The sequence below is a fragment of the Salvelinus fontinalis genome, chromosome 19 (assembly GCF_029448725.1).
Source record: "Salvelinus fontinalis isolate EN_2023a chromosome 19, ASM2944872v1, whole genome shotgun sequence".
Classification (NCBI taxonomy): Eukaryota; Metazoa; Chordata; class Actinopteri; order Salmoniformes; family Salmonidae; genus Salvelinus; species Salvelinus fontinalis.
The window spans coordinates 31,621,576-31,637,058 of NC_074683.1; the positions used below are offsets into that span (position 1 = coordinate 31,621,576).

Sequence of the window (15,483 nt, forward strand, 5' to 3'; positions counted from 1 at the left end):
AATGACCATCGGTATGTTTGGAGGTAAAAGGGGGAGGCTTGCAAGCCAAAGAACACCATCCCAACCCTGAAGCACGGGGGTGGCAGCATCATGTTGTGGGGGTGCTTTGCTGCAGGAGGGACTGGTGCACTTCACAAAATAGGTGGCATCATGAGGAGGAAAATATGTGGATATATTGAAGCAACATCTCAAGACATCAGTCAGGAAGTTCAAGCTTGGTCGCAAATGGGTCTCCCAAATGAACAATGACTCCAAGCATACTTCCAAAGTTGTGGCAAAATGGCTTAATGACAACAAAGTCAAGGTATTGGAGTGGCCATCACAAAGCCCTGAAGCCCTGAAGGCTACCCGAAACGTTTGACCTAAGTTAAACAATTTAAAGACAATGCTACCAAATACTAATTGAGTGTATGTAAACTTCTGACCCACTGGGAATGTGATGAAAGAAATAAAAGCTGAAATAAATCATTCTCTCTACTATTATTCTGACATTTCACATTCTTAAAATAAAGTGGTGATCCTAACTAACCGAAGACAGGGAATTTTGACTATGATTAAATGTCAGGAATTGTGAAAAACTGAGTTTAAATGTATTTGGCTAAGGTGTATGTAAACTTCCGACTTCAACTGTAGTTGCTAACTAGCGCTAGCACAATTAGAACAATGACCGGAAGTCTATGTTATCTGCCAGAGTGCGAATTACACGTGACATTCGAAGGGGGTCTCTATTGGAAATAAATGTGTGAGCCTATTAATATATATGAAACTAGAGGGTAAAAATGAGTTACCATTTATTTTGGCATGAACACAACCAGTCATGAAGCTTTTATTTGATTGTCAAACATATCGCTACTACCAGTGCGTGTTCATCGACTCCAAAATAACTAAAATAGTGCAGTGGATGTACACTTGAGCAGCATGATGAATGGACATCTGTTTACAAAACCCCAAAAGGATGGCAAATGACATTAGGGGATTGCCATTGATTACGCCTACATTAATTCATGCGTCTTACTGACAAATTGAATTTATTTGCATCTTAAAAAGTAAAGACACCTGCAATAGGTCTGAAACTATACCTGAAAAAACGGGATGGTCATCCTAACACGTGCAGTCAATTTACTAGACTAGGCTACAATGTATCAGTCAAGCATGATGAGAAGTTTGATGATATGTGCCCTAGCCCACCACGCAAAGGCACTACTCATTAATTTCCCCTGGTTGACACAGACATGCTCAGGAAAGTGATATCACCACTTAAGCCTTCTCCCTGCTTTCTCGATCCTATCCCCACCACATTCTTCAAAACAGTTTTTAATTGCATATCTGAAGAAGTGCAAGCTATTGTTAATCACACCCTGCACTCCACTGCACTAAAAACTGCTATGGGGAAACGCTTTCTGAAGAAAAGTCATCTAGATTCTTCTGCTCTTAGTGACTATCAACCAATGTCCAACCTTCCATTCTGAAGCAGAATTCTGGAGAAATAGTTTTCTTAACTGTAAAAAATCCAATTTGGTTTTCGTGCCCAGAGACAGCCTTAGATTTTTAAGTGCTGCATTCGACACTGTCAACCATGATGTCCTTCTGGACAGACTGGAGAGGTTGGTTGGCCTCTCCGGTCTAGTTCTAAATTGGTTTAGGACCAGTTGAGAATTTTTTGTCACACTTGGTGAACATAACTCAGAGAAAATACACATCACATGTGACGTTCCACAAGGTTCGATTTTGGGTCCGGTATTGTTCCGTTTATATATGTTACCCCTTGGCAGCGTTATCAGAAGGCACAGCATTGATTTTCACTGCTATACAGACGATACATAACTTTACATTTCTGTGTCACCAGAGGATTATTGCTCCACTGATAAATTATTAGACTGTATTAGTGATTTAAATACATGGATGGCTCACAACTTCTTCCAGCTAAATTAAGACAAGACCGAGGTACTTATTGTTGGAGCCAAAGCACAGAGAGAGAATCTAGCCGCACATTTTAATTCACGGGCAATAAAGATAAAACACCAGGTTAAAAAAACTAGGTGTTATTTTAGATTCTGAGCTAAATTTCAAATCACATAATAGGAATGTGACCAAAATATATTTTTACCACCTGAGAAACATTGCCAAGGTGTGGCCGTTTCTCTCTCAGGCTGATACAGAGAGACTCATCCATGCTTTAATTACAAGCAGGCTTGACTACTGTAATGCTCTCCTGTTTGGTCTACGCAAGAAAGCCATTGGTCAACTGCAAAACATACAGAATGCTGCAGCGTGGGTACTGACCAAGACCAGACAGAGAGCTCACAATACACCGGTTTTAATGTCTCTGCACTGGCTGCCTGTGAGCTTTAGAATACATTTTAAGATTCTTCTATTGGTTTTTATCTCAATTCACAATTGTGCACCACAATACATGTTAGACATGCTTTTAAGTTATGTACCTAGTAGGTCCCTCAGGTCCTCTGGCACTGGCCTTTTTACTATCCCAAAGCCTAGGACCAAGAGGCATGGAGAGGCAGCGTTTAGTTATTATGCCCCCAGCCCAGTGGCAGATTTAGGTATAGGCGACATGGGCAGCCGCCCAGGGCAGCATCTTTTCGGGGGCGGCACGGGGCTCCCGCACCAAAAAATTTGGAATGGTGACATTTGCGCAACCGGTTTTCTATCGCTCATTTGCACATTACGTCAATGATATCATGTCACCGTGTGGGACTGTGGGTCAATTAACCTTGTCGGAGTGGGAGCCCTGATTCTAGTTTGTGAGCTAGGCAGGCTACTGCCTGGGAAGGTCTAACCACTCAGTACGAGATGCGGAGTGGGGCGGGGGTAGGTTGACCTCAGGTCTCCCCACTGGAAGCCCGAGGTAGGGGGAGTGGGGGAATCTATCAAATAGCGGACCTCTAACTTTGTACTAATGCAGTACTAATAATAATAATAATAATAAGTACTAATGCATTTAGTAAAATCAGTCACACTACGAAATGCTACCTAAAAAAACACAATTAATTCATAATACTAAGAAAATACAGTTTCACAGACATATTGTCTGGTGGGGGGGGGCTAACTTGCAGGTTCGTGAACCTGCCAGAGAACCTGACTGGGGCCAAAACGGTGGTAAAGGCTATTTTTATCAAGGGCACATGGCAAACAAATTGTGAAAATTAACTAGTACAATGTAAATGTATTTAAAGGAGCTCAGTTGTGGCTAAATTTAGCACTACTGAGTGGACAGCACAGTGAACAGGGAGACAATTTGTGCAATCACATATAAATAAATGGTTTAAACCATGACAGAGAGGTTGGGGTGTTCCTTTCAAGCATTTATTTTCATATTTACCATTGTAAAACAGATTTACCACTGCATTTTAAACAAATAGGTGAATAATTAAGTTAGTATTATTTAGAGACCCCCTCAAAGTTTGACTTTTGTTGCATTGAGGGGAGCTAATGTCTCATTCAGGGGAGCTGAGCCCCTCCTGCTCTCCCATAATTCGCACCCTGGTATCTGCAGATACCATAGACTTCCAGTCATTGCGTTAACGCAAGTTAGCATTGGCTCCTGAAACTACCTGACCTAACTTCCTTCATACTGGACGCAGAGACATAAAAATGGTACCCACGAGTTCATCTGACTCTGCCAAAATCTTGAAGTATCTCTTTAATGAGACAAAGAGACAGTAGAACTAAGGGCCACACACACACACTCACTGGAGCAGCAGAGGCCCTGCTTGCGAACTCCCAGCAGCATGGTGTGGCAGTAGTTACAGTAGGCTGGCTTGTTGAAGTGCTTCAGTTTCCACACATGCTGACCATCTTCCTGAACATTCTACAGGAAGAGAAAGAGAAAGAGAAAGAGAAAGATATCAATCTTTCTGAATTGATTTTGTGGAACTGACACTCCAAACGCACGCAGACACATACTTTATCTCTCTTCCCACAGGGATCATATACATTTACTAAAATGTATGCACTTTGGATAAAAGTGTCTGCTATACGGCATCCGTTATCAAATAATATCACACACACACACACACATGCACCCTCCCTCACCGTCTCCATGCCCAGCAGGACCAGCAGAGGGATGGTGGTGAGGCCTCCTCTGATCCACTCCTCCAGAGTGACTGTTCCGTCCCGGTCATAGTCTATCTCTTCCATCATCTCCTTCAGGATCTAGAACACAGGGAGAGGGGGAGTACAGAGGGTGAGTCCAGTAAATTCTTGTCAAATTATAATACTGTAATGATCCAACATTTCTTTGTCACTGTCGTTAAGCTAGTCTTTTCAGGTCGCCACAATACATTGGGAACAGGGGAAACAAGACACACAAGGCTGTGTGCATCCTTACCGGTCGCAGCTCTGCAGAGTCCCATTCCAGGTACTCTGCCACGTGGACCATCTGATTGATGATGCGGTCCAGTTCCTACACCCAGCAAGCGAGATAAACATTATACCACAACAACAACAACATCACTGTGGCTGCCTTCTTGATAACAAATGAACGCATCCACACATCCACAGACATTACTACCAAGAGACTGACAGAGACGATCACATATGTTCTCCGTTTAGAAAATTAAAAAATCCTCCACATTTTGGCATGCCCAAGAAGATCATAGGGAGTGTCCTTGAAAACAAATTAGTCAGACCACAGTATCCTCTGATATCATCCACATCCACATCATTCTATGATGACAGTATCCTCTGATATCATCCACATCATTCTATGATGGCAGTATCCTCTGATATCATCCACATCATTCTATGATGACAGTATCCTCTGATATCATCCACATCATTCTATGATGACAGTATCCTCTGATATCATCCACATCATTCTATGATGACAGTATCCTCTGATATCATCCACATCATTCTATGATGACAGTATCCTCTGATATCATCCACATCATTCTATGATGACAGTATCCTCTGATATCATCCACATCATTCTATGATGACAGTATCCTCTGATATCATCCACATCATTCTATGATGGCAGTATCCTCTGATATCATCCACATCATTCTATGATGACAGTATCCTCTGATATCATCCACATCATTCTATGATGACAGTATCCTCTGATATCATCCACATCATTCTATGATGGCAGTATCCTCTGATATCATCCACATCATTCTATGATGACAGTATCCTCTGATATCATCCACATCATTCTATGATGACAGTATCCTCTGATATCATCCACATCCACATCACCATATGATGACAGTATCCTCTGATATCATCCACATCATTCTATGATGACAGTATCCTCTGATATCATCCACATCATTCTATGATGACAGTATCCTCTGATATCATCCACATCCACATCATTCTATGATGACAGTATCCTCTGATATCATCCACATCCACATCACCATATGATGACAGTATCCTCTGATATCATCCACATCATTCTATGATGACAGTATCCTCTGATATCATCCACATCATTCTATGATGACAGTATCCTCTGATATCATCCACATCATTCTATGATGACAGTATCCTCTGATATCATCCACATCATTCTATGATGACAGTATCCTCTGATATCATCCACATCATTCTATGATGACAGTATCCTCTGATATCATCCACATCATTCTATGATGACAGTATCCTCTGATATCATCCACATCATTCTATGATGACAGTATCCTCTGATATCATCCACATCCACATCATTCTATGATGACAGTATCCTCTGATATCATCCACATCCACATCACCATATGATGACAGTATCCTCTGATATCATCCACATCATTCTATGATGACAGTATCCTCTGATATCATCCACATCATTCTATGATGACAGTATCCTCTGATATCATCCACATCCACATCACCCTATGATGACAGTATCCTCTGATATCATCCACATCATTCTATGATGACAGTATCCTCTGATATCATCCACATCATTCTATGATGACAGTATCCTCTGATATCATCCACATCATTCTATGATGACAGTATCCTCTGATATCATCCACATCATTCTATGATGACAGTATCCTCTGATATCATCCACATCCACATCACCATATGATGACAGTATCCTCTGATATCATCCACATCATTCTATGATGACAGTATCCTCTGATATCATCCACATCCACATCATTCTATGATGACAGTATCCTCTGATATCATCCACATCATTCTATGATGACAGTATCCTCTGATATCATCCACATCATTCTATGATGACAGTATCCTCTGATATCATCCACATCATTCTATGATGACAGTATCCTCTGATATCATCCACATCATTCTATGATGACAGTATCCTCTGATATCATCCACATCCACATCACCCTATGATGACAGTATCCTCTGATATCATCCACATCATTCTATGATGACAGTATCCTCTGATATCATCCACATCATTCTATGATGACAGTATCCTCTGATATCATCCACATCATTCTATGATGACAGTATCCTCTGATATCATCCACATCCACATCACCCTATGATGACAGTATCCTCTGATATCATCCACATCATTCTATGATGACAGTATCCTCTGATATCATCCTAAGAATCTCAAATATAAAATATTAACACTTTTTCAGTTACTACATGATTGCATATGTATTATTTCATAGTGTTGATGTCTTCACTATTATTCAACAATGTAGAAAATAGTCAAATAAAGAAAACCCTTGAATGAGAAGGTGTTCTAAAACTTTGTACCGGTAGTGAATGTACATTTCTACTTCAATTACCTCATACCCCTGCATATCGACTCGGTATACTGTTGAAGGATCTAAGAATGAAGCAGTGCAGTTCAGAGGAAATAAGGATGTATTGTAACAGGGTTGTTCTAATTGCACTGAGCACTGTATGAGAGGAGAAGAGAGGAGCTGTGAGGAGAGGAGAGGAGAGGAGAGGAGCTGTGAGGAGAGGAGAGGAGAAGAGTAAAGCAGAGACCAGAACAGAAGAAAGGAGAGAAGAGAAGAGGAAAGGAGAGACCAGAACAGAAGAAAGGAGAGGAGAGAAGAGAAGAGGAAAGCAGAGACCAGAACAGAAGAAAGGAGAGAAGAGAAGAGGAAAGCAGAGACCAGAACAGAAGAAAGGAGAGAAGAGAAGAGGAAAGCAGAGACCAGAACAGAAGAAAGGAGAGAAGAGAAGAGGAAAGGAAAGCAGAGACCAGAACAGAAGAAAGGAGAGAAGAGAAGAGGAAAGGAAAGCAGAGACCAGAACAGAAGAAAGGAGAGAAGAGAAGAGAAGAGGAAAGGAAAGGAGAGACCAGAACAGAAGAAAGGAGAGAAGAGAAGAGGAAAGGAAAGGAGAGACCAGAACAGAAGAAAGGAGAGGAGAGAAGAGAAGAGGAAAGCAGAGACCAGAACAGAAGAAAGGGGAGAAGAGAAGAGAAGAGGAAAGGAAAGGAGAGACCAGAACAGAAGAAAGGAGAGAAGAGAAGAGGAAAGGAAAGGAGAGACCAGAACAGAAGAAAGGAGAGAAGAGGAAAGGAAAGCAGAGACCAGAACAGAAGAAAGGGGAGAAGAGAAGAGAAGAGGAAAGGAAAGGAGAGACCAGAACAGAAGAAAGGAGAGAAGAGAAGAGGAAAGGAAAGGAGAGACCAGAACAGAAGAAAGGAGAGAAGAGGAAAGGAGAGGAGATGGGATGGGAAGAGAAGGGAGGAAAGGAGATGGGAGGAGAGGGGAGAGAACAGAACAGAAGAAAGGAGAGAAGAGAAGAGGAGAGAACAGAAGAAAGGAAAGAAAAGAGTAGATTAAAACGGAAGAGCAGAAGAGAGAACAGAACAGACGAAAGGAGAGAAGAGTAGGGAAAAGAAGAGAGGAGAAGAGAAGAGAGGGCCACTAACCGAGCTGTCCAGTACTCCGTTGCCATCTGTGTCGTACAGCCGGAACATGACTGGAGGGGAACGAGAAAAAAGGGACCCCATGATTCAGCTGTAATGTCTTGAAGTCCCTGTCTGTCAGCACCACTTGAATTCCCAGTCAGACCACCCCTCTGTAGAGCAGGGGAAGTATTAGAGTGTGACTCAGCACCACTCCTGTGTTGGAGTAGGGGAAGTATTTGAGCGTGACACAACACCACTCCTGTGTTGGAGCAAGGGAAGTATTAGAGCGTGGCACAACACCACTCTTGTGTTGGAGCAGGGGAAGTATTAGAGCGTGACACAACACCACTCCTGTGATGGAGCAGGGGAAGTATTAGAGCGTGACGCAACACCACTCCTGTGTTGGAGCAGGGGATGTAATAGAGCGTGACACGTACTCCTGTTTTATTGGGATGTCGGAAGCAGTTAGCAGAGATTAGCTGTGTCAGAGTGTGCGGATATAGCTCCCAACGCTAAAGAAGTCTATTGGAAACACCAGGGTTTAGGATGTCCATGGGCTAACGAGGACAGGTACTGAGGCTGAGTTAATCCCAAGGGGAGTCTAACTCCTGACTCACTGCTCACAACCTGTGTGTGTGTGTGTGTGTGTGTGTGTGTGTGTGTGTGTGTGTGTGTGTGTGTGTGTGTGTGTGTGTGTGTGTGTGTGTGTGTGTGTGTGTGTGTGTGTGTGTGTGTGTGTGTGTGTGTGTGTGTGTGTGTGTGTGTGTGTGTGTGTGTGTGTGTTTGTGTTTGTGTTTGTGTTTGTCAGTGGAAGCTCCTCAGAGGAGCAAGGGGAGGACCATCCTCCTCAGTGAATTTCGTAATAAATTAAATGTTAAAAACATTAAAAAAGGTAGCATTTTTAGATAAAACTATACTAAATGTAATCACATCACCAAATAATTGATTAAAACACTATTTTGCAAAGAAAGTCTGCAATAGTCTCAACAGCACTCTGTAGGGTAGCACCATGATGTAGCCAGAGGACAACTAGCTTCCGTCCTCCTCTGAGTACATTGACTTCAATACAAAACCTAGGAGGCTCATGGTTCTCACCCCCTTCTATAGACTTACACAGTAATTATCACATCTTCCGGAGGACATCCTCCAGTCTATCAGAGCTCTTGCAGCATGAACTGACATGTTGTCCACCCAATCAAAGGATCAGAGAATGAATCTAGTACTGAAAGCATAAACTACAGCTAAATACCACTGCAGTGCATAAAATGTGGTGAGTAGTTGACTCAAAGAGAGAAAGAAAATAGCTAAACCAATTAATTTCTTCCTAAATGAAGGAGAAGCAAGAGAGACATAGAGATTGTCGTTTGTTTGTACTTTCAGTTTCACTTAGCTAGCAAATGCAGTTAGCTAGTTTAGCCCACTGAAACACCCTGCTCAAACAGAGGGATGCTATGTTAGGTTAACTAGCTGGCTATGACTATCCCACACAACACTGGAACTCTTCCAAGTCAAGGTAAGCTTTTGGTTTTACAAATGTACTGCCACCGGGGCCCTCCAGTGTAACTGCTTTCCTGACTGTACACTGTAACGTTACTGAATGTAGCTGGGTTTACAAATGCGTTAGTTCTATTTGCTATGCTGACCATGACGTTACTTTAGCTAATATGGTGACAACGATGTAGGCTGTGTGTAGTGGCTTGGCTTGGAAAGGTTTTTTCGCCTGGTCACATACAGCTGATGTGTTGTGAAGTCCACAAGCGAAGGAAAGAGGTGAAAGGAGGAGAGCACATAACATAGATGCGAGAAGGAATACAACGTGGCTGCTATGAAACTGTGAACTGTGTTTACGTGTGATCAAGGATGTATTCATTCCGCCGATTCTGTTGAAGAACGTTTCTTAAACAAAACGGGGATAAACGTACCTGAATTTGTCCAATAGAAACTCTCGTTTGCAACTGTTGGACTAATGATTACACCCTAGATCAGCTAGATGCAGGCAAGAGTGTGCAAGGTGGTATTGAATGTCACTCTGTCCATGTGTCACGGTCTGTCATATCAAATTTGTCTCTCGACCTGTGCGCTCCTACGTGGTTAGCTTTCATTCAAAGGCAAGGTTGTAGCAACCTCATGATGGGTATAGGGGAAATTATAATATCATGTAGTAGCCTGAACCTATCGCTGTTACATTTACCTGGGTGAATGTAATATGAATGACAGTCATCCAATATACTGTAATAGAAATAAGGCCATGCTCATAAAAAATAAAAATTGTCCTCCCTCATCTGAAATGGCACTGGTGTGTGTGTATGTGTGTGTGTGTGTGCGTGTGTGTGAAAGCCCGCCTGTATTTGGTGACTGAGCTGGAAAAATTACTTCCTACCTGAATTAATGAATTGACTTATCCACTCAGATTGTGGGAGGATGTCTTTCTGAGAAGTTTAGGTGACACCTTTTGACTACTCTACATGACTGACCTCTCAAATACCTTGGTTGTTTACACACTAGTAATTAGACGCTGTAACTCACACTCCAGCTTGTCCTCTGGTGTGCCCCTCTCCAGTAGGGACAGGTAACACACAATGTCCTTCAGAAACACCACCTGGGGGGAAGGTAATGGGGACGGGCTCCTCTTCTTCTCCCCTCTGATTCTCTCTGTTGGAGAGGAATGGAACATGGCGTATCCATGAGAGACGGTGATGTCATACAGCAATGACCACGAGCATTACTAAGCAACATGGCAAATTGTGATGTGATATGGATATGGTGATATTGATATGGTGATATTGATATTAATATGGTTATATTGGTATGGTGATATTCATATGGTGATATTAGAATGGGATATTGATATTGACATGGTGATATTAATATGGTGCTATTGATACGGTGACATTAATATGGTAATATTGATATGGTGAAATTAATATTGTGATATTGATATGGTGATGTTGATATGGTGATATTGATATGGTGATATTGATATTAATATGGTGATATTGATATGGTGATATTGATGTTGATATGGTGATATTGATATTAATATGGTGATATTGATAAGGTGATATTGATAAGGCGATATTAATATGGTAATATTGATATGGTGATATTAATATTGTGAGATTGATATGGTGACATTGATATTAATATTGTGATATTGATGTGGTGATATTGATAAGGTGATATTAATATGGTAATATTGATATGGTGATATTAATATTGTGAGATTGATATGGTGATATTGATATTAATATTGTGATATTGATGTGGTGATATTGATACGGTGATATTAATATTGTGATATTGATATTGATGTGGTGATATTGATAAGGTGATATTAACATTGTGATATTGATATGGTGATGTTGATATGGTGATGTTGATATGGTGATATTGATATTAATATGGTGATATTGATATGGTGATATTAATATTGTGATATTGATATTGATGTGGTGATATTGATATGGTGATATTGATATGGTGATATTAATATGGTAATATTGATATGGTGATATTAATATTGTGATATTGATATGGTGATATCGATGTTGATATGGTGATATTGATATTAATATGGTGATATTGATAAGGTGATATTGATATGGTGATATTGATATGCATGTGGTGAAATTGATATGGATGTGGTGATATTGATATGGTGATATTGACATGGTGATATTAATATTGTGATATTGATATGGCGATATTAATATTGTGATATTGATATGGCGATATTGATATGGCGATGTTGATATGGTGCTATTGATATGGTGATGTTGATATGGCGATATTGATATGGTGATATTGATATTGATATGGTGATATTGATATGGTGATGTTGATATGGTGATGTTGATGTTGATATGGCGATATTGATAAGGTGATATTAATATGGTAATATTGATATGGTGATATTAATATTGTGATATTGATATGGTGATATTGATATGGTGATGTTGATATGGTGATATTGATATTAATATGGTGATATTGATATGGTGATGTTGATATGGTGATATTGATATTAATATGGTGATATTGATATGGTGAAATTGATATGGATGTGGTGATATTGATATTGTGATATTGATATGGTGATATTGATATTAATATGTTGATATTGATATGTTGATATGATGTGATAGCCACATGTAAAACAAATTAAATTAATCTCATATCTGTGTGAAGCTGGTAAAGCTGATGTAGCTATCAGTACACATGCCCTAAATATCACAACTGGCGGTGATTGAGTGTCCAATAGTGCGGCGCACAATTGGCCCAGCGTCGTCCAGGTTTGGCTGGTGTAGGCCGTCATTGTAAATAAGAAGTAGTTCTTAACTGACTTGCCTAGTTAAAACTTCTTATGGTTGGGGGCAGTATTGAGTAGCTTGGATGAATAAGGTGCCCAGAGTAAACTGCCTGATACTTAGGCCCAGTTGCTAATATATGCATATTATTACCGTAATTTCCGGACTATTAAGCGCACCTGAATATAAGCCGCACCCACTGAATTTGTAAAAAAATATGTATTTTGTACATAAATAAGCCGCACATGTCTATAAGCCGCAGGTGCCTACCGGTATATTGAAATAAATGAACTTTACACAGCCTTTAAACGAAACACGGCTTATAACAAAATTTAAAAAAAAATTGCAGTAAACAGTAGCCTACCAAGAAAGTCATTGGTCACTATCTTCCTCCTCCTGTGCACTGAAACCACTGAAGTCATCTCCTTCGGTGTCGGAGTTGAATAGCCTCAGAATTGCTTTATCCGATGTTGGATCGTTTTCATTGTCGCTCTCGTCACTTTCATCCGGAGGCAAATTCCCCGATGAGCTCATGCTGCCTTCTTCAACACGCAGCAGTCCTGCCTTTCGAAACCCGTTTATGATAGAGGATTTTTTTGACAATGCTCCACGCTGTCAGGACCCACTGGCAGACTTCACCATAAGTTGCTCTTCGCATGCGGTGTCACGACTTCTGCCGAAGTCGTTGCCTCTCCTTGTCCGGGCGGTGTTCGGCGGTCGACTTCACCGGTCTTCTAGTCATCATCGATCCATTTTTCATTTTCCATTGGTTTTGTCTTGTCTTCCCACACACCTGTTGTCAATCCCATTCATTACCTGTTGTGTATTTAACCCTCTGTTTCCCTTCATGTGTTTGTCAGAGATTGTTCGTTGTCAAGTGTTGTGTGTTTTGTGTATAAGTGTGCGATGGGTCTTCGTACCCAGATTTTGTATTATATTTTTTCGTGAGTGTTATGGAGCTTATTACTGGAACTTTTATTAAAGTACTCCATGCTACACTCTATTTTGACTCTCCTGCGGCTGACTTCCTCTGCCACTTATACACGCCATTGTGACAGAATCTCTGACCATAAAAATGAAGTCAGCAGGAGGAGGCACTTCATTAATGGAGGTTGAGGAACGCGTCCTGGAACACGCGGCGGAGATTGACAGTCTGTGCGCTGCCATGGATCGCATTGTCCAGAGTATGGACCGCTGGGAGAGACAGGGAGCGTGTCCAGTACCTCCACCACCCCCTGGAATTCCTTCGAACGTTTTTTCCCCGCCGGAACAGAACAGGATCCAGTTATCCCTACCCACGGGATACAATGGAGATACTGCCAGCTGCCAGGGTTTTCTCCTAAAACTGAACTTGTATCTGGCCACGGTCTCTCCAGTACCAACAGACCGTGAGAAAAGCTTCGCCCTCATCTCCTGCCTTACCGGGAAAGCCCTGGAGTGGGCCAACGCTGTGTGTGGAGAGGATAAGGCGTTGGACCATTTTGAGGAGCTCATCTGCCATTTCCGGAAGGTATTCGACCACCCATCCGAAGGCAGAGCAGCAGGTGAGCTCCTCTATCATCTGAGGCAGGGGAAGAGGAGTGCTCAGGAGTTCGCGTTGGAGTTTAGGACTTTGGCTGCCGGCGCTGGATGTAGCGACAGGGCCCTGATCGACCACTACCGTTGTAGTCTACGCGAGGACGTCCGTCGGGAGCTGGCCTGTAGAGACACCACCCTCAACTTCGACCAACTGGTGGATATGTCCATCAGGCTGGACAACATGCTGGCTACTCGGGGACGTCTAGATCGGGGTCTGGTTGTTCCATCCTCCCGCACTCTCTCTCCCGAACCTATGGAATTGGGAGGGATGGTGCGCAGGGAGACTGGAGGGGGTACCCGCTCGAGCACCATCTATGATCGCAGAGATCACACTGCTGATCGGTGCCGGGTTGGTTCCTCTGGGAATAGAGAAGGCAGGCAGGGCACTCTGGCATCACCCCAGGTGAGTAGGCACCATACTCATCCAGAGCCCTCTGCTGCACTTATGTTTGTCTCTGTCACCTTTCCGGATTTTTCCCTGCATTCCCAGTATAAGGCGCTAGTAGATTCAGGCGCGGCTGGGAATTTCATTAATAAAAATTTAGCTTATAGTTTAGGGATTCCTATTGTTTCTGTGGATATGCCTTTCCCTATTCATGCCTTAGATAGTCGACCAATAGGGTCAGGGTTTATCAGGGAGGTCACCGCACCTTTGTCTATGATAACGCAGGAGGGTCACAAGGAGAAGATTAGTCTTTTCCTTATTGATTCCCCTGCGTATTCTGTGGTGTTAGGCCTACCCTGGTTAACTACTCATAACCCCACTGTTTCTTGGCCACAGAGGGCTCTCACGGGGTGGTCGCGAGAGTGCTCAGGTAGGTGTGTAGGGGTTTCCGTTGGTGCTACTACGGTGGAAAGTCCAGACCAGGTTTCCACCGTGCGCATTCCCCCAGAATATGCCGATTTGGCACTCGCCTTCTGTAAAAAGAAGCCGACTCAATTACCACCCCATCGACAGGGGGATTGTGCGATAGATCTCCTGGTAGACGCTGCATATCCCAGGAGTCACGTGTATCCTCTGTCGCAAGCGGAGACAGTGGCTATGGATAATTATATCTCTGAATCCCTGCGTCAGGGGTTCATTCAGCCATCCATTTCACCCGCCTCTTCGAGTTTCTTTTTTGTGAAGAAGAAGGATGGCGGTTTACGCCCGTGCATTGATTATCGAGACCTTAATAAAATCACGGTAAAATATAGTTACCCGCTACCTTTGATCAATACAGTAATGGAGTCAATGCGCGGGGCCCGCTTCTTCACAAAATTGGATCTCAGGAGTGCGTACAATCTGGTGCGTATTAGGAGGGGTGATGAGTGGAAGACGGCATTTAGCACCACCTCAGGTCATTATGAGTACCTGGTCATGCCATATGGGTTGATGAATGCTCCATCAGTCTTCCAATCGTTTGTAGATGAGATCTTCAGGGACCTGAACGGGCAGGGTGTAGTGGTGTATATCGATGATATTTTGATATACTCTGCTACACGCGCTGAGCATGTGTCCTTGGTGCGCAGGGTGCTTGGTCGCCTGTTGGAGCATGATTTATATGTCAAGGCTGAGAAATGCTTGTTCTTCCAACAATCCATCTCCTTCCTAGGGCATCAGATTTCCACTTCAGGAGTGGAAATGGAGAGCGACCGCATTACAGCCGTGCGTAATTGGCCGACTCCAACCACGGTAAAGGAGGTGCAGCGTTTTTTAGGGTTTGCCAATTACTACCGGAGATTTATCCGGGGTTTTGGTCAGGTTGCAGCTCCCATTACCTCACT

The 15,483-nt window shown here is 42.4% G+C and overlaps 1 protein-coding gene across 6 annotated transcripts in view; it reads right to left on the minus strand.

Annotated features, from left to right (window-relative positions):
• LOC129816610 (diacylglycerol kinase beta-like) overlaps window positions 1-15,483 on the minus strand; it is a 158,547-nt gene that overhangs the window by 89,480 nt on the left and 53,584 nt on the right. For 5 of the 6 annotated variants that reach the window (XR_008753582.1, XM_055871305.1, XM_055871306.1 and 2 more), the window contains 5 exons: window positions 10,358-10,483; window positions 7,853-7,902; window positions 4,346-4,420; window positions 4,051-4,170; window positions 3,709-3,826 (listed from right to left, as the gene is read on the minus strand). Coding sequence is in view for 5 of the 6 variants with exons in the window: in XM_055871305.1 (XP_055727280.1) it covers window positions 3,709-3,826; window positions 4,051-4,170; window positions 4,346-4,420; window positions 7,853-7,902; window positions 10,358-10,483 (489 nt within the window). In the remaining variant the exon portion in view is untranslated. Of the gene's footprint in view, window positions 1-3,708; window positions 3,827-4,050; window positions 4,171-4,345; window positions 4,421-7,852; window positions 7,903-10,357; window positions 10,484-12,502; window positions 14,356-15,483 lie in introns of those variants that run through there. The other variant, XM_055871309.1, reaches the window with a different exon arrangement.